General features: G+C 45.7%; 1 protein-coding gene across 3 annotated transcripts in view; it reads right to left on the bottom strand.

The window, feature by feature from the left end:
* Positions 1 to 23,076, bottom strand: part of ENAH (ENAH actin regulator) — a gene marked incomplete at its 5' end in the record, with an annotated part of 102,239 nt that extends 79,163 nt beyond the window's left edge. For 2 of the 3 annotated variants that reach the window (XM_081114355.1, XM_081114357.1), the window contains one exon: positions 22,955 to 23,076. In XM_081114355.1, coding sequence (XP_080970481.1) covers positions 22,955 to 22,959 — 5 coding nt within the window. Of the gene's footprint in view, positions 1 to 6,829; positions 6,874 to 22,954 lie in introns of those variants that run through there. The other variant, XM_081114356.1, reaches the window with a different exon arrangement.
* Positions 23,077 to 23,617: the final 541 nt, after the last annotated feature.

Raw genomic sequence — 23,617 nt, 5'->3', positions numbered from 1 at the left:
TACCGGTCAAGGGCACATGCCCAGGTTGCTGGCTCGATCCCTAGTAGGGGGCATGTAGGAGGCAGCAGATCCACAATTCTCTCTCATCACTGATGTTTCTCTCTCTCTCCCTCGCCCTCTCTGAAATCAATAAAAAAATTAAAAAAAATAATAATAATAAAATAAACAAATCTTCTCCAGTAAATCCTTGCCCCATTTCAAGGCTGCCTAAAATCTTCTTTTGAAGAGTGACAGAGCGATCATCCTACCTATTCCCAGATCCCAGAACGCTGGGGCAGCCTTTCCCACCTCATCGTCTTTCATCTGACTGGGATGGAGTCATTACTGTATCAGCACTGGTTAACCCGCACACAAAATCTTCCCAAACATTCCTTCGTATTCCTACCAATAACTGGAACTTGTCCCAGCAACCATTCTCATTACACTCATCACTCTCCTGACCCACTTACTGTGGCCTGGAGAACCCTCCCTCAACCTACCTCCCGGCATCACGCTAAGTGAAATAAGTCAGACAGAAAATGACAAATACTACAGAATCTGAAAAAAAGCCACACGCATAGAAACAGAGAACAGCATGGTGGTTGCCCGGAGCTGGAGAGGGGGGGGGAATGGGGAAATGTTTATCAAAGGGTACGAAGTTCAGTGAAGATGAATGAGTTCTGGGAATCTGACCTTCAGCATGGTGAGTAAATGAACAGCATTGTCTCACCTACTTGAAAGCAGTTCGCAGGGTAGATCTTAAATATTCTCACCACCCACGCAAAAGATAATTACGTGGGAGTGGAGGTGTTACCTAACCTTATATGGTCCTCTCACAATAGAGCCACCTATCAGACCATCGCACTGCATACAAACTTACATGTCAACAATCTCAATGAAGCCAGAAAAAAAGCACATGGAAAAATAAAAATAAGTGAACCTACCTCTTAAGGAACCATGGAGATTATTTTAGATATCGACCATCGGGACCTTCCAAAAATCCAACCTGTCCTCCTGTGCTACCTGGGCCTTTACCGACTGCACATGTCCCACCCAGGCCCTCTCATGGACCATGTACCCCAGCCCACAGCTCCAGCTGCACTGAAAGTGTACGTGCTACCTCCACGCCACAGGCCTGCCCTCCCTCTCCGAGCTCTACCCTCACAGCCCTTGGAGCCTGGAGTGTTCTGGAGTCTGAAGTATTTGCTGTGGGAGACACTCAAGCTTGCTTGGAGTCTCCCCTTATCTCCCTCTTCAAATCTCTTACTTCAAAAGCAACTGGAAATCGGCTTCTGCCCCCAACGTGAAACCGTTCTGTGTGCTCTCATGTTAGGTGTGTAAAGAGGGCGTTTTAACAGGTCACTGGTCAACTCTTGAAAAAGTCCGGCCTGTGATGAAGACCACGGAGCAACATGGGAAAGTGTTCATGATACCCTTATTTATTTTTATAGTTGAAAATCCAAGGAAGCATTCTCGCTGAAATTCCTATTTATCGGTAAGTATAAATTTGTATGAACATATTACACACCCTGGTTTGGAAACATGATATTTAAGGTGTCTATTCGCTAAACCAAGTCAATTAAGTTGTCAGCTCATTCTCTGGCGCTCACAAGAGAAAGCTAGCCAGAAATTTAAATCTGGGAATCGGTAGCACACAGCGGCAGGGTAAACCCAGGGCTGAATAAGGTCGGGGAGGAGAAAAGGGTCAAGAGATGCAGCCAATGAGATAAGAAGAACCATGAGAACTTCACCTCAAAGTGGTTCAAGGCCAGGATGGTCAACTGCCCTGAAGGGTAGTATGAGGCCAGAGGCAACCAGGTAAGACTTCCCAATGGCCAGCTTTCAGGAATGCTTTCCCTGGACCTGTCTTCCATTGGAGGGGAGGGGGGCGGGGGGGGGGGGCGCAGAATTCCATCAGAACGTGACACTCCTGAATTCTATAACCAGCTTTTAGAGAAAAGACACTTCATCTCCAGAGCTGCTGATGATTTCCTAAGTAAAGACGTAACGATGACTGAGACCACATTAAGGCAGCAGCCCCTGGACAAGGCAGCTATGGAATCTGATCTCAGTGGCCTCCACCCACACACAGAGCCCAGGAGCCGGGGGAAGGAGAGAGCCACGCCTATTCCCGCCCTGGCGGTCAAGGGGAATGGCATTTAACACACATACTACTTTGTCCCCTACAGCAGCATGCATCCAAAATACGTGAAATGAAACCTTACCTGGGCAGCGACTGCATCAACAGGGAACTTCAGAAGCAGTTTAAGAAGTAGAAAACCCGACCCCAAACACAACCATCACTCTAGGGCAGCGGTTCTCAACCTGTGGGCCCTTTGGGGGTCGAACGACCCTGTCACAGGGGTCGCCTAAGACCATCGGGAAACACATCTATAATGACATATTGTTTTTGTGATTCATCACTATGCTTTAATGAGGTTCAATTTGTAACCATGAAATCGGGGGTCACCCCAACATGAGGAACTGTATTCAAGGATCGTGGCGTTAGGAAGGTTGAGAACCGCTGCTCCAGGTGAAATTCAGGCTACAAGTCCAGCAGGACCGTAAGTCACTTCTTCCCGGATGGGAAGGTCAACACCAAGGCATTCTCTGCTGCTACCGGTTGTAGTGAAATAGATACTCCGTGTATTTGCTAGCAGGCATGAAAGCGGGTACCACACTTTTGGAAAGCATTTGGCAACATGACTCAAGAGCTTTTATTTATTTATTTTTATTTTTTTAAAATTCATTTCAGAGAGGAAGGAAGAGGGAGAGAGAGAGACAGAAACATCAATGATGAGAGAGAATCATTGATGGGCTGCCTCCTGCACGCCCCCCAACTGGGGATCGAGCCCGCAACCCGGGCATGTGCCCTTGACTGGAATCGAACCTGGGACCCTTCGGTCCGCAGGCCGACGCTTTACCCACCAAGCCAAACCGGCTAGGGCGATTTAAGAGCTTTTAAAATTGTTTCTGTTTCTTCAGAGATCTAATACTATTTCTGGAAATCTAAAGGAATTAGTCTCTAATTAGGAGGAAAAGAAAAAAAAAACCCTTTGGGTTCATGAAAGCATTACTCATTATACAAAATCACTTTACACCATGTAAATAGCCATTTAAAAGAAAATAGGTAAATTACAGTGAAATATGCAACTAATAAAATTCTGAGCCGTTTTTTAAAAGCACAGAAAATGCAAAACATATCATGTGAACACGGCAAAAAATGCACAGAGTATCATCAAATGCATATATAAATACATGAAAATAAAAGGAAACATTTTTTTAAAGACGATGCAAACTGTGAAGAGAAATGAAAAGCAAATTGACTATAGAGTTAGTCTGACTGAGCAAGATGGGAAGGTATAAATTCAGGAAAGATCAAGGTTCAAGGTTCTCAAGGTAGAAGATCTACCAGAATACTGTGGGCTGGGGGAAGTTCTTTAGTTAAAAATGGGGATAGAGCCCTAACCGGTTTGGCTCAGTGGATAGAGCGTCGTCGGCCTGCAGACTCAAGGGTCCCGGGTTTGATTCCGGTCAAGGGCATGTACCTGGGTTGTGGGCACATCCCCAGTAGGGGGTGTGCAGGAGGCAGCTGATCGATGTTTCTCTCTCATCGATGTTTCTAACTCTCTATCCCTCTCTGTGAAAAATCAATAAAAATATATTTTGTTAAAAAACGGGGATAGAGATATACTGTCAAGCAGAGTTAGCAAAAAGCCATCGACTGCAAGTTCAAATGCCACCTTATACTGTTCTTTTATCCCTGTCATTCCTGCCACCTTCTGGTGTACGGAATGACACTCCGACCAACTGAGCCACACCGGCCAGGGCTCAAGAGCATGAATTTAGAAAACACGGAACAGACGATCAATGCCAATTGGCTTTAGACTGCTGATGGTGTCCTGTTGCAATTCCCTAATGGCAACGTGCCTCCCTATATATTTGTTATTAAACCACCAGAAAATAATTCGCCTTCTCCATACACTCTAATGCAGTGGTTCTCAACCTTCAGGCCCTTTAAATACAGTTCCTCATGTGGTGACCCAACCATAAAATTATTTTCGTGGCTACGTCATCACTGTCATGTTGCTACTGTGATGAATCGTCATGTAAACATCTGATCTGCAGGATGGTCTTAGGCGACCTCCTGTGAAAGGGTCGTTCGACCGCCAAAGGGGTCGCGACCCACAGGTTGAGAACCGCTGCTCTAATGGAAGGACCCACAGGGAAAATGGCCCAGAAACAAACTTGAAAAGGAGGAGTTAAATCCCTTCTATATGATGAGCCATAATGTCTATCGTTTCATACACCATTAACCATAACATAAAATACAAACCGTATCCTTTTCAAATATTTAGGGGAAAAAAAAAAATGTCTAAACTATGACAGGCCAAACGAAATTCATCCGAAATTCAAAACCCAGCTTACACGTGTTCACTTCACTTGGTAAAGCTACAAAAATATAGTGTTTAAACCATTCTTACCCACTAAACAGAAAAAGCGAATTCCAAAAAAGGGCAACGGAACAGTGGCTGAGAATTCTGGTTCCTCTCATGGGCGCCCCTCTCTTCTCACTTGGAACATAACCACTTACCTTATAGGGTTGTTATGAGGATGAAAGGAGTTAATTTACCTAAAGCGTTTCGAAGACGGCCTGGACTACATCACTAGCTAGCTGCTACAGGCCACTTCTTCAGTTCTGGAGATGGACAGAGATGACGATGGTTGCACAACAATGTTAAAGACCTTAAGGCCACGGAACTGGACACTTAACCACGTTAAAATGGTAAGTTTTATGTTCTCTACATTACCCATTCTCTGTGAGAACATTTTAAGTTCTCCTGCAAGAAAGTAAACTATCAGCTTCAACAGAAAACTCTACACAGGTTTAGGATTCCTATAAAAATCATCGTCATCGCCCTGACCGGTTTGGCTCAGTGGATAGAGCGCCGGCCTGCGGACTGAAGGGTCCCGGGTTCGAATCCAGTCAAGGGCATGTACCTCGGTTGTAGGGGGTGTGCAGGAGGCAGCTGATCGAAGTTTCTCTCTCATCGATGTTTCTAACTCTCTATTCCTCTCTCTTCCTCTCTGTAAAAAAAATCAATAAAATATATATTTTTAAAAATCGCCGAAACCGGTTTGGTTCAGCGGATAGAGCGTCGGCCTGCGGACTGAAAGGTCCCAGGTTCGATTCCGGTCAAGGGCATGTACCTGGGTTGCGGGCACATCCCCAGTGGGAGATGTGCGGGAGGCAGCTGATCGATGTTTCTCTCTCATCGATGTTTCCAACTCTCTATCTCTCTCCCTTCCTCTCTGTAAAAAAATCAATAAAATATATTTTAAAAAAAATCATTGTAATCCATTAAGGGATACTGGGTCCGCACTTTTCCAAATAAATTTCAAAATAATTTGTGGCTGCTATGGTCGAGCTCTGATGTTCAGATGAACTTGAATTCCCAAACAAAACTTTCCTTGTTGGAAGTTGGCAATGGTACCCTTCTTCCGATAACAAAATAAAATTAGTGCTCTAAACCTGAAACAACTTGGAAACAGATCTATAAAACCCTTTCTTTGAACACACGCATTTTGGCGTACCTTCTACCACAGAACAGAAAGGCTTCCCAGCCCTTAAAAGTGTAACCAATTATAAAAAGCAACACACAAAAAAAATCTTTAAATGCCTATTTTAAAATAAAACCTTGCAAAATAGCTCGAAACCACTTCTCTCGGATTACAAAATGAGCATGTGGTGAAAAGGGCCGGAGAATACCAATTTACTATACCCTATACTGACTGACAATGTTGGTTGCCTAGCAACAGGAGTCTGCAGTCTGAAACAGCACAGAACAACTTTTCTTGATGTGCCAGGCCACAATTAACCCCATCAAGGCTGGAAAAGTATGCAAAAACACATTTGCATCGACAACTCCCGACCTCAGAAGCCTAAATGATATAAATTCCAAAAACTATAAAATCTAAAGCACAAATTCCAGCCTATTTACAACTTGAATTATCCATGATGCCTTCCCTCTCAATGTTCCTTTTATGTACTAGCAAAAAAAAAAACCAAACAACAAACTGCTATGCGATTTTTGGACACATTTCTTTCAAAAGCATCATCTCCAAGAGTTGTGTGGGTTTTTTTTAAACAATCCTACGTCATAGCATAACCCATCTTTCGTTTCCTAATTTCAAAAAGACGTAACCTGATCCTTTCTGAAAATCAAGCACTATAATTTCCTAACAATTAAAATCTTCTCCCACTTAAATTTATTTGAACTATTTTTACGGACTGCCTATATAGGTAGCTAGTAACATTTCACAAAACATTTTTTTTTCTTTAATAAACATCTACTTCATCTAAAGAACAACAACAACAAAAACAACACACACACATTTGCAGTGATTCTTGAATAGCTTTAAATACTTTTATTGTTTGAGGGTTTCCTCCTTCCTTCCAGTGAAATGGCTGCCCAGCCCCACCTACGTAACAGATTAACTAATCCATTTGCAAGGGTGGTTCTCAACCCTTTGGAAGGCGAGAAGGCCCCTTTAAATTCATTCATTTCTCCTTTTAACATACGTTGTCGGAGAAAATGTGATTCAAGTGCACTTCGAATTTACTGGCTTTTCAATTAACCTGGACGTCACCATAACCGCAGCTCCCTATGTACTTGACGTATAAACCATAGGAAGGCTGGCATCTTTGGATTAAAGACAAAGGGTGGTGAACATCAGGGTTCGAGTGCTCGTGAATAAGCCAGTCCCACAGCTGACCCCAGAGCCCACACACGGGACGTGAGTCCACCAGGAAAGTTCACATGACGGAAAGACACAGGAGAGCACTTACAGGTATGCAAGTGAGACCACGCTGGGGTCAGGTCCGCGTTCCATCACTCACTAGCCTCGTATTCTCCAGCAGCGAGGGCATTCATTAATGAGGATACCTACCCTGCAGAGTAGCTGTAAGGGTTAGAAGAATAATGTGTAGAAGTATGTAGCACATGAAGTCTCATGCATGCACCTGTCATTCCAAGCCCGATACCAGGGGTGGGCAACCCCTGGCACGCGTGCCAAACATGGCACGCCAGTCACCTTTGGCTGGCACGCGAAACCCTCTCTTATAATCTCCCATTTACAACGGTGAATCTTTGTTCTCAGGGATGAATTTTGTTAAGTCTCGTAAGAGGAGAGTAGCCTGACAGATGAAAGTAGTAGCTCGTGCATATCTCTGAAGGTCACGAAATAGAAACCTGATGTGAAACCTCTGGTGATACGGCAGCAAAAGTCCCACTGATAGTATCAAACGGAGTCATAAAGTTTTCTGTCGGACCATCAGTGTACATGTATACATTAAAAAATAAATGTATTTTTCATCATCGTATACTCTGTTTGTGTCGCTCGAATGGATTTTATTATTTCTTCAAAGTTCCTCACATACGTACACCTTAAGAGATATCAAGTAGGCGTCACATGTTCTCAAACAATCAGGGTTGGCACGCAGAAGAATTTTGAGCCAGAGATTTTGCTGGTTTTGGCACGCACTCACAAAAAGGTTGCCCACCCCTGCCCTATACAATCCAGCCCAAATCTGCATTTCCCATTACTTTGTGTACCAAGTCCGAGACAGTATTGGATATCATCTCGAGGACGAAAAATGAAATGTGCGAAGCGGGAATTGAAAGGTAGAACAATTAGAGGCCATATAAAGTCATCAGAGCAAGGTCTGCGGGGTGACACAGGACTTGATTTGAACCTCAGCTGTCATTTACCAACCGTGCGATCAGCCGAGTCGCGTAAGCATTCCAAGCATCGCCTCCCCCCGCCGTAACATAGCAATGGGGGCACCCACCCTCAGGGCTTGTTCTAATTCACGAAATTAAATGACTCACATGAAGCCCTTAGCAATTTGCCTGGCCTGTCTTTACATGAGCAACAAGCAATCGCTATCATTTATCAAATTACCTACTTACTTTATTTACCTAAGTAGAGAATATTAAAAGTTGTCCTAGCCCTAGCCGGTTTGGCTCAGTGGATAGAGCGTCGGCCTGCGGACTCAAGGGTCCCAGGTTCGATTCCGGTCAAGGGCATGTACCTTGGTTGCGGGCACATCCCCAGTAGGGGGTGTGCAGGAGGCGGCTGATCAATGTTTCTCTCTCATGGATGTTTCTAACTCTCTATCCCTCTCCCTTCCTCTCTGTAAAAAATCAATATATATATTTAAAAAAAGTTGTCCTATGTAATTGGCTAGCCCACTCGGTATGTACCCAGTGTGAGCAAAGGTTAGTTACTCAAAGATGAGTCTCAAAGATGCTGCAATCTATAGCCAGGGACTCGTGCCCTGTGCCAGGCATATGTTGGCCCTTCACGGGGACTGGGCCCTTCGGATCAGTGAGAAAAACTGATCAGCCCTTTGGGACACAAAAGTTCATCATGAAAATATCTTTAAAAACAATGAAATACAATTTCTTCTAAAGTTGTTTCTTTTTCATTTCACTTATGTTAAAATTCACAAATTGTTGTTTTTTATCTTCAAGTAACTCAACACTGAGCTTTTATCAACTGACTTTTCAGGGTACATTTTCTTTTCTGAAACACTGTTTACAAACTGCAGCTGGGTTACCAGGTTAACATCTAAGGAAACAAACAGGTATAAAAGTCTTTTGTAATAAAAGCAGGAAATAGCACTATATATTTTTTTCATTTAAACATAAAACATTTAAATGTTTTAAATGCACTGACCATGCACCCTAGTATCACTATTAGGGGAAAAGGCGAAGGGTGAGCTTCTAGCATCTAGCGTTCAGAGGCCAGAGATACTAGACATCCCACAAGGCCCAGGACCAACCCCCCAATATAGAATTACCTGGCCCCAAGTTTCAACAGTGCCAAGGTTGAGAAACCCTGATGTAGAGGCAGGCATTCATATCCCAGGGAAAAAATACACTACTGTAAACTCTCTTTCAAAAGAACTAGAGATACCCAGCTCTCCCAGCACCATTTGTTAAAAATATGATCCTTCCCCCTACTGAATGAATGAATGGTCGTGGTACCCTTCTCAAAAACCAAGTGACCAGCCCTAGCCAGGAGGGTCCCAGGTTCGATTCCTGGTCAAGGGCACATGCCCGGGTTGCAGGCTCGATCCCCAGTAGGGGGCGTGCAGGAGGCAGCTGATCAGTGATTCTCTGTCATCATTGATGTTTCCCTCTCTCTCTCCCTCTGAAATCAATGAAAATATATTTAAATATATATATATATATATATATATATATATATATATGAAAAAATTGTTCTTGCCCTGGCAAGTATGGCTCAGCTGGTTGGAACATCGTCCCATACACCGAAAGGTGGCAGGTTCGATTCCTGGTCAGGACACATACCCAGGATATGGGTTCCCTCCCTGGTTGAGGAGCATGCAGGAGGCAATCGATCAATTTTTCTCACATCGATGTTTATCTCTCTCTCTCTCTCTCTCTCCCTCAAAATCAGTAAAATGTAAGAGAAAGAAAATATGCTTGTGTTTACACACACGTCTGTTACTTGCAGCTGAAAACATCCTAACGCATAACAATCAGTCAATACTTGGAGAAGGTAACGAAGAGGAGATAACAGGAAGTCAAAAGAAAATAATCTGAATATCTACATAAAGGCCCCGGGCTTTACTAAGGAAGCCCTGACCCTTTGTGCAAAAAAATGCCTTTCTAGGGGATCATACTGGAAAAGTCCATCGCACCAGGAGAGATATCGTCTCATGCCATCTGGCAATTTTTTAAGAAAAATATTGGGCCCTAACCGGTTTGGCTCAGTGGATAGAGCGTTGGCTTGCGGACTGAAGGGTCCCGGGTTCGATTCCAGTCAGGGGCATGTACCTTGGTTGCGGGCACATCCCCAGTGGGGTGTGCAGGAGGCAGCTGATTAATGTTTCTCTCTCATCGATGTTTCTAACTCTCTATCCCTCTCCCTTCCTCTCTGTAAAAAATCAATAAAATATATTTTAAAAAAAAATATTGGGGGGAAAAAGCAACCAACACTTGACTCATTCTTCTGCCATCCCAAGAACTGAACACATAGTTGCAACCCTCACATGAATGTTTTCATAATTTTGTTTCTTTTTTCCAAGATTAAACCATTTTTTTCCCCCCAAATAAAGCCTTTTCTCCTTGCCCCTGCTATCTTTGAAATGTTGCTCCTATTCTAGGTCAGTTCATTCTACACGGGCTTTGTTCTGGAAACTAATTATTTTAAGAAAATAAAGAAACTTTCTAGGTGAAATCATAAAGAAAAATAAATCATTTGCTCATACATCCACGTTGAGAAAATCCAAATACACACCTCAGTTCCTAACAGTTAACCATTAGAGAGGCCCTGGAGCCTACTGGTTAAAAGCATGGGCTCAGGGCCAGAGCCGGTGTCGCTCAGTGGATAGAGCACCGGCCTGCGGACTGAAGGTCCCGGGTTCAATTCCGGTCAAGGGCATGTACCTTGGTTGCAGGCACACCCCCAGTAGGGGGCGTGCAGGAGGCAGCTGATTGATGTTTCTCCCTAATCAATGTTTCTAACTCTCTATCCCTCTCCCTTCCTCTCTGTAAAAAACCAATAAATATATTTTTTAAAAAATAAATGGTTAATATGTGAAGTACTTTAGGCAATAAGTATTCAATACTTATTATATTTACCTATTATATTTCAAAATCTACAAAAACTGAGGAATATAAATGCCAATGTTGGAATTAAGTTAATTAATGAAGGAAAATCTTTTAAAAACACAAGCACAAGTAAAATTAACACACAGAAAAGTGAGAACAGATGAACTTACAATAAAAATGAATGAAAAACTTTAATTTCTAAAGCTATAAGAACTTTTTAAAAAGTGCCCTATCGAACATAGAACCTGACATGTTACTGCACTTTACTAAAGAGGAAATAAAAAAATATGAATATTAGTGAGAAAAAATAATGGAAAACTCCGTATTATAATAGGGTTAATTCTTTTTCCCCATGTTAATCCATTACTTTAACACAATTCTAATTAAAACTCCAACAGGTTGGGAATGTAATTTCTTTTTTCTTTCATCTTTTTTGTTTTAACTTATAAAAATGACTCTAAAACTAACCTAAAAGAATATACTAAATGAGCCCTAACCGGTTTGGCTCAGTGGATAGAGCGTCGGCCTGCGGACTGAAGGGTCCCAGGTTCGATTCCGGTCAAGGGCATGTACCTTGGTTGCGGGCACATCCCCAGTAGGGGGTGTGCAGGAGGCAGCTGATCAATGTTTCTCTCTCATCGATGTTTCTAACTCTCTAACCTTCTCCCTTCCTCTCTGTAAAAAATCAATAAAGTATATTTTTTTTAAAAAGAATATACTAAATGAAACAGCAAATAAAGTTTTGGGGAAAAAAGTTACCAACAGTCATTTCCCTTACTAGATATTTTAAAAAAATGACAAAGAGTAATTAAAAGAGTGAGGTCCTAGCATAGAATTAGATAACGGATGAGTCCAGTACCAGAACTAAGTGTGGGAATTCAGGATACAGTGAATGTTGCATTTCCGGTCAATGGGAAGGGATGGATTACTGAACAAATAATGCCGACACGTGACCATTGAACATTTAAATACTAACCTCCCATCTTATATTAAAACTAGAGGCCCGATGCACAAAATTATTGCAAGGAGCTTGGCCCTCGCAGCCTCGGCTTCATACAGAAGGTCGACCAGAAGGATGTCCGGAAGGTCGTTCAGCTGTCCGGCCTAATTAGCATATTACGCTTTTATTATTATAGATAAATGTCAAATGGCTTAAGTTTAAATAAACATCAATGAGACCATAAAAGTAACAGAAGAAAATGTAAGTGAACACATATATAATTTTAGGTTGGAAAAAGCATGACAAAGACAGATAAAGACGGACAGATCTGATAGGAAATTTTTTAATTTCTATGCCAAAACAAACAGCCCAAAAACAAGTGACACATTTAGAAGGGAAGGTGGCAGATTTTACATCATGCCCCCAATGAATCACACCTCTTGATACGTCCTTGTGTGGTCTCCTCCCCACACTGACCATGTGACTCGCTTTCAAGGGACAGGGCGCAGACAGAGGCTTGATAAGAGCTTCTGCAGTGGGACATGATCTCATCATGGTAGGCTGCTATCACTACGTGACAGACAGACAGACAGACATACCACATGTACCCACCCAAGGAATAAAAATATGTGAGTCCAGGTAAGACCAGCAGAAGAACTGCCCAACCAACTCATACATGTGTTAACTAGGCTTTGAGGTGGTTTGTCAGACCACAATGGATAACTGAGACAGCAGATCTGCATTCCCTCCTTAAATAGATTAAAAATCATGACAAGAAAAACTAACATCCCAGAGTGAGAAAACAGGCCAAACACGGGAACAGGTGATGGACACGCAAACAGCGATGGCCAATAACAACGTGAAGAAACGTTCGACTCCACTCGTAACCAAAGAAATGCCAATTAAAGCAAGGAGATAACACCTTGGGGCTATCAGATTGGCAAAGATTAAAAAGGCTGATGATCGTGCCCTGGGCTGGGCAGAATGTGGGGGCGCTGGCGCCCTCTCACCTCTTGCTGCTAATTCGGTAATGTGTATCGAAAACGGATAGAATTCGCTTCGGTCTGGTCGTGTCCCTTATTAGTCACTCAGCTACTTATTATGGACTCACCGGGGCCTGTGCTGGGAACTAGGAATTCAGCCCGAGCAGGCAGGACCTCAATCATTTTGGTTTGATGTTATTTGGGGCTTTATTCGAAGAGCACCTCAATGCCATTGAAGGCTTTCGCAAGGGAGTAACTATATCTGATTTCCGCCTGAAGGGCATCCTAGCTCAGCGGTTCTCAACCTGTGGGTCGCGGCCCCTTTGGGGACGAACGACCCTTTCACAGGGGTTGCCTAAGACCATCGGAAAACACATCTATAATGGCATATTGTTTTTGTGGTTCATCACTATGCTTTAATGACGTTCCATTTGTAACAATGAAATTGGGGGTCACCACAACATGAGGAACTGTATTAAAGGGTTGCTGCATTAGGAAGGTTGAGAACCACTGTCCTAGCTGACGCATGGCAGATGGAGGACAAGAATGGCAAAGAGGAGACACTGACTGGTCAGGTGAGAGTAACAGCGGCCTGGACTTGAGACCGAGAAGCAAATGGAGGCTGTCCTGCCTGAATCTGTAGATAAGTACGAGAAAGGAAAACAGAAATACTACTTGATCTTTCCTCCTGGGAACTGGTCCTAAAACTAAGTACGTGTGCAGATGTAAAATGTCCGATATATACAAAGACATGTATCCAAAGATGTTCATAGTAGTGTTTTTTATAACAAAAATAATGGGGGAAATCTCCAAGTCTATGGCTACAATACCCAAAGCATGGTGAAAATACTGTGCAGTTACTTATAGTAAATACTCTGCAGATCTGTACGTAGTGGTAAGATCTGCAAGGAAAGGGGCCAGTGACAATATAATATAGTAAAATTTCACCTTTACATAGTATGATCTCAGTTTTATTGAAAACACACTCATACACCCATACAAGCACTTTTATGGCTGCATAGAAGCATTATAAAAATGTAGAAAGCTACACATCAAAACATCAAAATTCTAGATGGTTTGATTTAAGATCTTTATACTTTCCATACTTTCTAAAATCTATGCAAAACCTGTACTGCTGTATAGTGGAAGGGAAAAATAAAACAATAAAATCAAAACAACACTTATCAGACACTTGGACAACAGTAATTGGTTTTCTCAAAATACTGCAAATACAACGATGAAAGAGACCACAAAGAAATACACATAACTTCGAGTGTTAAGTGGCAACCTGGAATTCATAGATCTTCAATTACTGAAAACTGGACAGTGCTTGCTTGCCATTCTAGGCTCACAGGAGGCGAGGCTTTGGGAACAGAGAGAAAGGGACAGCTCAGGATTGCAGAATAAAGGAGACTCTCAAAGGCAACCCACAGTTCATCCTTATTTAAAAACCTGCTCCGAAAGATCCCTCCGCCGCAAAACAAGCAACCTGGACTCCGTGGAGATTTGACCTAAAGAGCCATTCATTTTATGTCCCTTGTGTCCCGGGCTTCTTTATGAAGCCGGTGCCCTACCAGGTTGACACAAAAAAAATGCAGATACCAAAAAAGGCAGGAGGAGGCTGAGGGCCTGGGAAGCTCAGTGAGAGGTTGCCTTCATCTCATCAGATGTGCTATTTGCCCAGACGGAACGTTCCAGAAGGCCCTGAACCACGGAGCACGTGGCTCAGACCATGTGCAAATGGCCTGCTTCCCTCCCCATAGGAGACTTCACTCCCCAAAGACAAAACTTCCTTGGTGTTTGAGATGACTGGCTCTCGCCGCCCAGACTCAAGTCTCCAGAAGATTCTGCCGGATGCGCCTCGTGGACGTTTATCCGTGACTTTAGGCATCTTTTACTCAGAACAGGGCCTCCCAGAGAGAGAGAGACGTCTGCCACCTTCACATGAAGATAAGGCTCCAAATGTTCAGGCGTCTCAAGGGCAGTAGGACCAAGGTCTCCACGCCACACTCACTCCCCCCTGCCTGGCTCCCCCCACAGAACACCCCAGTGCTTCTGCCTTCCGTCTCTCTTCTTTAGGAAACGTGAAGATGTTCATTTCAAATGTGAATCCAAAGTAAGAAAAACGTCAGAAACCATGCAAAGCATATGACACCCTCTTCTGATCCTCTACAGCAGTGGTTCTCAACCTTCCTAATGCCACGACCCTTTAATATAGATCCTCGTGTTGTGGTGACCCCCAATTTCATTGTTAAAAATTGAACATCATTAAAGCATAGTGACTGATCACAAAAACAATTTGTAATTATATATGTGTTTTCCGAGGGTCTTAGGCGACCCCCGTGAAAGGGTCGTTCGACCCCCAAAGGGGTCGCAACCCACAGGTTGAGAACCACTAGTCTACAGTCTAGTTTGTAAGTGAAAATAATAGTCCAAGGATAGGGTGAGTGGGCGCTGTGATATAATCCCCAGGCCATAACATTCACTCTTGCAAAGTATAAAATTCAGTGGCTTTTAGTATATTCAAAAGGTTGGGCAACATCACCACTGTGAAATTCCAGAACATTTTTGTCACCCCAGAAAGAAACTCCATACGTATCCCTAACATTCACTTCCCATCCCTCCTTCACTCTCCCCGGCCCCTGGCAACCACTAAACCACTTTTCTGTCTTGACAAATTTGCCCATTCTAGGCATTTCCTATCAATGGAATCATACAACACGGGGCCTTTTGTGTCTGACTTCCTCCACTTAGCATGAATCAGTACTTGATTCCTTTGATGGTCCAACAAGTATTCTACTCGGAAGAGACCACAAGTTGATTCTCCATGGATGGGTCAATAGACATCGGGGTCACTGCCACTTTGGGGCTATTCTGAGTAATGCTGCCATCGCATCTGTGAACAAATGATTGTGTGGACATGTATTTGTATTTCTTCTGGATCCATACCTGCAAGTAGGACTGCTGAGTCATGTAGTAACTATGTTTACGTTTCTATGTGTGTGTGTGTGTGTGTTAATATATTTTTATTGATGTCAGAGAGAAAGGGAGAGGGAGAGAGTGATAGAAACATCAACGATGAGAGAGAATCATTGACTGGCTGCCTCCTGCACGCTTCACACTGGGAATAGAGGCCGCAATCTGGGCATGTGCCCTTGGCAGGAATCGAACCTGGGACCCTTCAGTCCGCAGGCCTGACACTTTATCCCCTGAGCCAAACCGGCCAGGGCTATAGGCTTACGTGTCTGAGGAACTGCCAAGCTGCTTCTAAAGCTGCTGTACCATTTACGATGTTCTTTACATTCCTAACATAAACTTTAAGAGATGTCAGACTTTCATAGAAATAGGGGATTATTCTTATCAATCCCATTTTTATGTGCCAAGTGTTATGCCAGGGTTGAATATAATTTCTGATTTAATTTTCCCAACAACTCCGTACCGCAAAAGTTGTAACCATTTTTAGAGAAGAAATTCCGATCTCAAAAAACTATAGCCTACTCAAAACGTCAATTCACTAGGAGATGTCAGAAGAGGGTTCAAACGCAGGTTGCCTTCAAAGCCTGAACTCTTTCCCCTCCATCACGCAGCCTCTACTACGCCGAGCTCTCCGCGCACTGCTCCACGCCGACAACATCCTCTTGGAAAAGCGACACGCTAATGAAACCTATTAGGGCCGTTCTAAAATAGAAGCGTCCCAACCTACAGCTCTTTCTAGAAAATACAGGAGCGCTCTAGCGTGATCCGCCCCCGCATTTATCTACAGATCACCTAAGCATTATCCAGATTAGCTTCTTCCAGCAAAGCTGTCTACGCTGACACACACACACACACAAAAAAATCTGGGTATCTTCCGCTATGGACTGAAATGTGCCCCCCACCCTCGTTCATATGTTAAAGCCCTATTCCCCCAAATGCCCCAAATGACTTCATCTGGAGATAGGGCTTTGAGGAGGTAATTAAGGTTAAATGAGGTCATAAGGGTGGGATGTTAATCTGGTAGGACTGCTGACCTTGTAAGAAAAGGAAGTCTGTGTCTGTTTCCTCTCTCTCTCTCTCTCTCTCTCTCTCTCTCTCTCTCTCTCCCACCACCCCCCCCCCACAATCGTTCTGGCACTGTCAACTCAGACTTCCAGCCCCCATACCTTTGAAAACCTAAGTTTCTGTGGTGTAAGCCCCCCAGTCTATCATATGCGCCCCAAGCTGACTCATTCATACAGCTCCCTTCCTGAGTATCGCACACCAATCAATTTAACAATCAGAGCAGCTTTCTTTATAATTGCAAAAAAAAACAAGAAAATGGGGGGGAGGGGGGGTTGATATTTGAAGGACTTGATAAGATTCCAAACAAAGCAGGCATGACGTGGAGTAGAAATAAGCTAAACCAACAGACGCACATAAAACTTCCTGCTCAAAAATATTTCCAAGTCCCAAGATTCAAAAGACCAAAAAACACAGAGCGATGGCCCTTCTATTCCTTCGGGGTTTCATGAGAAAAGTCAAGGAAACATAGAATCCCCTCGCAGGGGCTTTGGAGGGACACAAACCCGAATGGCACTCTTTCTGGCCACTCCGGAGCTTGGTGTTGGAGCGAGAAACAAACTCTGCATCTATTCCTTGTGGCCCGGGGGCTGTTCTGTGCGTCTGTCTGAACTAAGTCACTTCAGCATGCACTAAATGCCCCACACGATCTTACACCCCGGCGTATAGCACCCAGAAGAGCTGTAGGACATTGCAGGTGCCTCCGAAATGATGGTTACTATCGTCGGGGGACCGATTCTGGAAAAGAACATGCCAGTCAACGTCAAAAGTTTACGTGAGCACCCACTACTTGCCAAATATTTTGCTGGGACCGTGAATATAAAAATGCAGTCCGGCCGAAACCGGTTTAGCTCAGTGGATAGAGCGTCGGCCTGCGGACTGAAAGGTCCCAGGTTCGATTCCGGTCAAGGGCAGGTACCTGGGTTTCGGGCACATCCCCAGTGGGAGATGTGCAGGAGGCGGCTGATCGATGTTTCTCTCCCATCGATGTTTCTAGCTCTCTCTCTGTCTCTCCCTTCCTCTCTGTAAAAAATCAATAAAATATATTTTAAAAAAAAAATATTTAAAAATGCAGTCCGCACCCTCCAAGAGCTTACGATGAAGAGGGACAGACAGGTGCAGGGAATTGTAAAACGATGTAATAAATATGATACAGAGCATAGAGGAACGAACACCCAGCCATAGCTGGGAGGGAGATGAACCAGGGGTGACTTCCGAAGTCTGACAAGGACTTCCCTTCTTGCTTTCTATTCTTCTTAAACCCTTCTTTGGGGAAGCACCCACTGAGTGTGTACAGACAGCCTCAACTCAGATTCTCTCTCCTTAACTTTCCCTTCCACTCCATTCCATCTGTCAATTTCAAAGAATTTAAGTATCACTTCTCTCCCCACAACCACATAAAAATTGAGATCACATTTTTTCCAAATACTTCCTACACTCATGATAAATACTGGGTGCCCTACAAGTTCTGCAATCCCCTCAGATTTAAGCTGGGTACAGGATAAGGACCCAAAACCATCAGCCATACCAGCCAAATGGGGCCTGTCTGGGGAGTTTGCTAATTCCAAATAGAGTGGTTCTCAACCTTCCTAATGCCGCGACCCTTGCATACAGTTCCTCAGGTTGGGGTTACCCCCAATTTCATTGTTACAAATGGAACATCATTAAAGCATAGTGATGAATCACAAACACAATATGTAATTATAGATGTGTTTTTCCGATGGTCTTAGGCGACCCCTGTGAAAGGGTCGTTCAACCCCCAAAGGGGCCGCGACCCACAGGTTGAGAACCGCTGAAACAGACTAACGAGGTCTCCAAAGCCTTGAATAATGAATGGCCTTCGGTCCATTTTCTCCACTAATCCACACGCGTTCGAGATGTACTCACTTACTGAAGGCCTACAATGCTAAACAATGCCTACCTACAAGGCAATGAGGGTCTCCATTTTAATACCCATTGGGCTGCAGTCCCTAAAATAAACCTGTGTGGGCAAGTCACACACCCAGCAGCTACAAGGACAAGTGAAGACGCACGGGAAGACAGGCATCCTCTCCCGGCCAGCTCACTGGACTCAACTATCCTGCAAAATATTAGAATCACCTCCATGTCTACCAGTTTGCTCAAGCAACGAGTCAGCATAAGGAAACCTGGGTCTTCCGGGCCTGGCTTGTACCAACCACTCTCTGAAGTGTTTACGACATTCGTCACCACCATAAACGAAGGTAACAAAATCCCAAGAAGAATCTCAAAGACTAAAAATACCCAAGGAAGGAAACGGTAATGATCTATTTCCTCGACTATAAAATAAGAAGGCTGAGCCGGCCGGCCTGGCTCAGTGGTTGAGCGTCGACCTAGGAACCAGGAGGTCACGGTTGATTCCCGGTCAGGGCACATGCTCCAGTTGCGGGCTCGATCCCCAGTAGGGGGCGTGCAGGAGGCAGCCGATCTCTGATTCTCTCCCATCATGGATGTTTCTCTCTTTCTCTCACCCTTCCTCTCTGAAATCAATAAATACATCTATAATAAAATAAAATAAGAAAGCTGGACTAGATGACAGGTAATTAAGCAGCATTCGAGGGAACATTCTCCAGTGCCCCTGGGACCCACGTCCCATCAAACATTACTCACTCATCATGGCCGGCTTCCCCACCAAGCCCAGAAATGCGTCTACCAGGAGGTCTGCGCCAACGAGGCAGCCACTACCAACTGGAGTCAGGAAGCAAAATGTCACCTACCGCCGTTCTTGAACTACATGAAGGCCGGAAAGGTGAAGCCAACTACCCACAAAGTTTAGATAATTCAGCCTCAAAATAAGAAGAGTAACACAATGGTAGAACCCAAGAATCCAAAGCACCTTCTCTTCTAATATTACCATCTGACTCTCGCTACCCAGTAAGGAATTATCCCCGTTTTCACATATTTTAAACGATGAATCGGTGAAATGATGTGATGAGCTCAAGGTCAGGCAGCAAGCAAGTGGCCTGGATGAATCCTCACAACCCTACGCCTTTGGACGTGAGACCCTCACCGAGCAGGGAGTGAAATACCACCAGTGGTCGGCAAACTCATTAGTCCACAGAGCCAAATACCAACAGTACGACGACTGAAATTTCTTTTGAGAGCCGAATTTTTTTAAACTTAAACTATATAGGTAGGTACATTGTTATTCACTTAATGAGGGCACTCCTAAGGCTTAGGAAGAGCCACACTTAAAGGGGCCAAAGAGCCGCATGTGGCTCGAGAGCCGCAGTTTGCCGACTATGGGACTAGACTATTTAATATGGACCCAAGAATAACGTCAAACCAGAATCACCTGAGCTCCTCTCAGCCACACACAACTACGTTAGATCAGACAAGCTCCTCTTTTATTTAAAAAAAAAAACACACAAGCAAACAAAAAAACTTGAGTCACTAACCACTTAGTAAAAAAAAAAAAAAGCAATTATTTAAAAGGCATATACCAAAAAGTGGGATGTTACCCTAAAAATGCCAGTTTGGAGGATCTCAACCCTTTCACCGTCTTGTATACAAAATGCGCCGTCTCATTTTTCAAATTCTCATCTATCTTTAAGCAAAGCACTGAGAAGTAATTCTACGCGCTGCTTTTAACGCGTGTAGAACGCCTTGAAGACTGTTTCAGGAACGGAGAGTGTTTGTTATTCACTTCCCTTCTGTACAGGGATTAATCAATGACATTGTATGGCAATAGGCATGCTATTCCTAAAATTAAAATCATCTCAGAGATCTGATCCCAAATACTTAAACAGTAACACAGTCATCATCTCCTCTCTTCCGAATCCTGACCAGCCCGAGTGGAAATTCCTGCCTAGGCATTCCTATTTCTGGGTGGCCTTTAAAACATCAGAACGACTCCTTAATATAACTAAAATAGACCCGATTTAACCGTATAGCAGTTATGTCCTACAGCATCCTGGAGACTAAGTCAAATATTAATATCGCCCGAAAAGCCCACGGCTCCAAAATATCCCAAAGCTTTCTGGCAACCAGCACCAAAGCCTTTTAACCCCCGAATCAGACCAGCCTACCTTCCCAGATACCAGAGAAAAGGTGTACACGCGTCACACAGCCACCTACCGATTAACCCAATGCCTTCCAGAGTGAGAAGCCGATCCCCTCGCCTGCTTGTAAATTATTCAGAATGAGCCTACAAAGAATTACTGTGGGCTGCGTGAGCCAACTTCTCAGGCCTGGGGACCGTGTTCTGGCCACATGTATGCTACTGGCAAGCATCAGCGCGAACCCTCCCTCTCTACATTCCATCAGGACGAGAGCAGAAAAAGAGCTTAAAAAGTACAAGTTACTTTTTTATGAGAAAAGGCACTTTTAAGTGAAGACATCATTAGCCCGTGACGGACTGACAAGGATATATATGATAGAGATCGTACACTTCACGGACCACTCTACACGGTGACTTTTTTTTTTTTTTGAATCAGAAAACTTGACAATCATTTTCTTTACAAATATCCCTGTTTCACTGTTTCAAGCTGCTCAGTGTTGAGATAAGTTTACCCAAAATGTGGGGGGGAAAAACAGTGGCTTCTGATCTACAAGACCCTGAGAGCATTATATTTTTAAAGGAGAAATGAACAATGTGGAGAAAGGCATAACATTGCATCTGTTTTACTGTAGTTTGAGTTTTCAATGGCATTCGTCACTTGATTTAAAAAAAAACAACTAATGGCTCAAGTTTTCCAAGCTGCATTTTACAAAGATTATTATTTATTTTATTTTTTTTTTTGGTTTGTATGTCATATTCACATTTTAAGCTGATCCATTACATTTGAAAATAACTCGTGTGGAATCCCGGAGGAGAAGGGAGTCACTTAGAGACACACAGAATTTAACCATTTTTAAGGCCATGCAATCAAGACCTATAACTTGGAACCAGGGGAAAACATTAATTCAAATCGACAGTAAACTGAAATACACGGCTATATCACACACACAAAAAAAATGTATTTAAAAAAATGGGACAGTGTTCAACCGTGATAAAAAAAAAAAAACACCAACAACAAAAAACTAAAGTTAACGGGGAAGCTACTTAATTTGCGAAAGAATTCCAATGACATGACATTTTCTCGCCGGAGCACAGGAACTGGTAGGGTCTATCATTCAAATTTCCTTGCATTACATTATAAAGGTCTTGGCGACTGTTGGCCATGAATCTTTAACACAAAGGAGACTCAAATCCAAGTGGAACTGGTAAGACTATCTCTCCCAGGACACAGAAATGGAGAAACTGACTTGATCCACAATTGTTGAGCCCCAAGGGAGGGCCTACAGGGCAGGAATGATAACGCAGAATGGATCGGCCTCCGGGCTACCCACCCAGTCCCACTGCTCACCAAGTCGAGCACCAATCCGATAAGGGAAGGTTATGGGCACACACCAGGCTTAGGAATGGCCGGGGGGGTGGGGGGGGGCCAGCCCCTCCAATGAATGACACCCCACCCCACGGTTTATTCCCTAATACACAATCGGAGAAACAAAAAAAAGAAAAGAAAAATGTCACACCATAGGTTTCCTCGTAGCCATTAAACAGGTCGATTACGACGGTGCGTTCAGCCCTGGTCTGGGGATGAGCACATTGAGCCTGTTGTATTGATTACGGGGGGGGGGGGGGGGGGGGGGAGCGCAGCTGCTGCATTGCAACAAGGGCGGCCACGGAGGCCGGAGAGGAGAGGGCTTTTGCAAACCAACCCCTCCCCGCCCCCACTCACGCCCCCCCCAACCAAGTAACTTCTCCCGGTCTTCCACGGTCCCCCCTTCTAAACCTCAGACATTCTCCCCCTCCCTCCCCTCCCCTCCCCTCCCCATCGGGAGATGCCCCCTCTCAGCCCGCCGTCCCCTCCCGCTCTCGGAGCGCTTCCTACCCGCAGCGATTTCAGGTCCCTGCAACTTTTCCTCCTTTTGCCATTGCACCCCGGAGTCGCGTCCTGAGAGCGCGCGGGGTGGGGGCAGCTCGGCGGGGGAACCCCTGCGCCCAGGACCCTCCCCGGCGCCCAGGTGGGGCGGCCCGGGCGGGGGAGGGAGCGGGGCGCAAACTGAACGCAGGCTGGGGAGCCCTGGCGCCGGGGAAGCATCGAGGGGGAATGGGGGGACCCTCGAGGGGACAGGGGGACCGCCGCACAGAGACCCTCCCGTCCGTCCGTCTCCCCGCACCGCCCCCCGCCCCCCATGAGGGGCTGGGGAGGGTTAGGAGGGAGAAAGGGAAACGAGAAGGGACAAAGGAGGAGGGAGCGCAGCCCCGAGAGCCGGGAGCCGCGCGGGGAGGGGAGGGAAGGCGGGTCCGAGGACGGCGGCTCCGCGGCACAATGGCCCCCCCGCCCGCGCCCCGCGCCCCTCACCTCATGGTGCCGGCGCCCGGGCTTCCCCAGCCGCCGGGACACGCCGAGCCCGGGGTCCGGCCTCCAGGGGCGGGACGCAGCGGAGAGACGGGGCCGAGCGGCCGCGGGGCTACACCATCTCCGCGCACAAAGCGCGGCGCCGGCCGGAGCGCAGGGAGGCGCGGGCGAGGGACGCGGCGAGGGGGCGGGAGGCCGAGCGCCCCGCGGTCCCGCGGCCGCCGCAGCGCCCTCCTCCTCCTCCTCCTCCTCCTCCGCCGCCGCCGCCGCCGGGAGCTTCCTCGGCCGCCCTCGCAGGGGTGCCCGCCGGGGCCGCCGCTCCCCAGGCCCGCGCCCGCCGCCCAGGCCGTGAGCACCGGCAGCTGCGGCCGCCGCGGGGGGAGCGTCGGGATCGCCGTCGCCGGGAGCCCGGGGAGGCGGGGCGCGCGGAGGAGCACGCAGGCGCCGCCCTCCCCCTCCTTCCCGGGGCGAGGGGGCGGCGCGGGGGGCGGGGAGGGGGCCGGGCGCTCCCCCCCCACCCCTCCGGCGGCCGGGCCCCCGCGGGCTGCGGAGGGCGGGAGGGGCGGGAGCGGGCCGGGCCCCGTCGGGCGGTCAGGCTCTTTGTTGCTTCCCCACCCGGCCCCCCGGGATTGGGGCTGTCCCCCCCTCCCTCCGCCGAGGGTTCCT

Source organism: Myotis nattereri, assembly GCF_964212035.1.
Source record: "Myotis nattereri genome assembly, chromosome: 20".
In the NCBI taxonomy this organism is placed as follows: domain Eukaryota; kingdom Metazoa; phylum Chordata; class Mammalia; order Chiroptera; family Vespertilionidae; genus Myotis; species Myotis nattereri.
The sequence above is the reverse complement of the archived record's forward strand: the minus strand, read 5'-3'. Positions and strand labels throughout refer to the sequence as shown.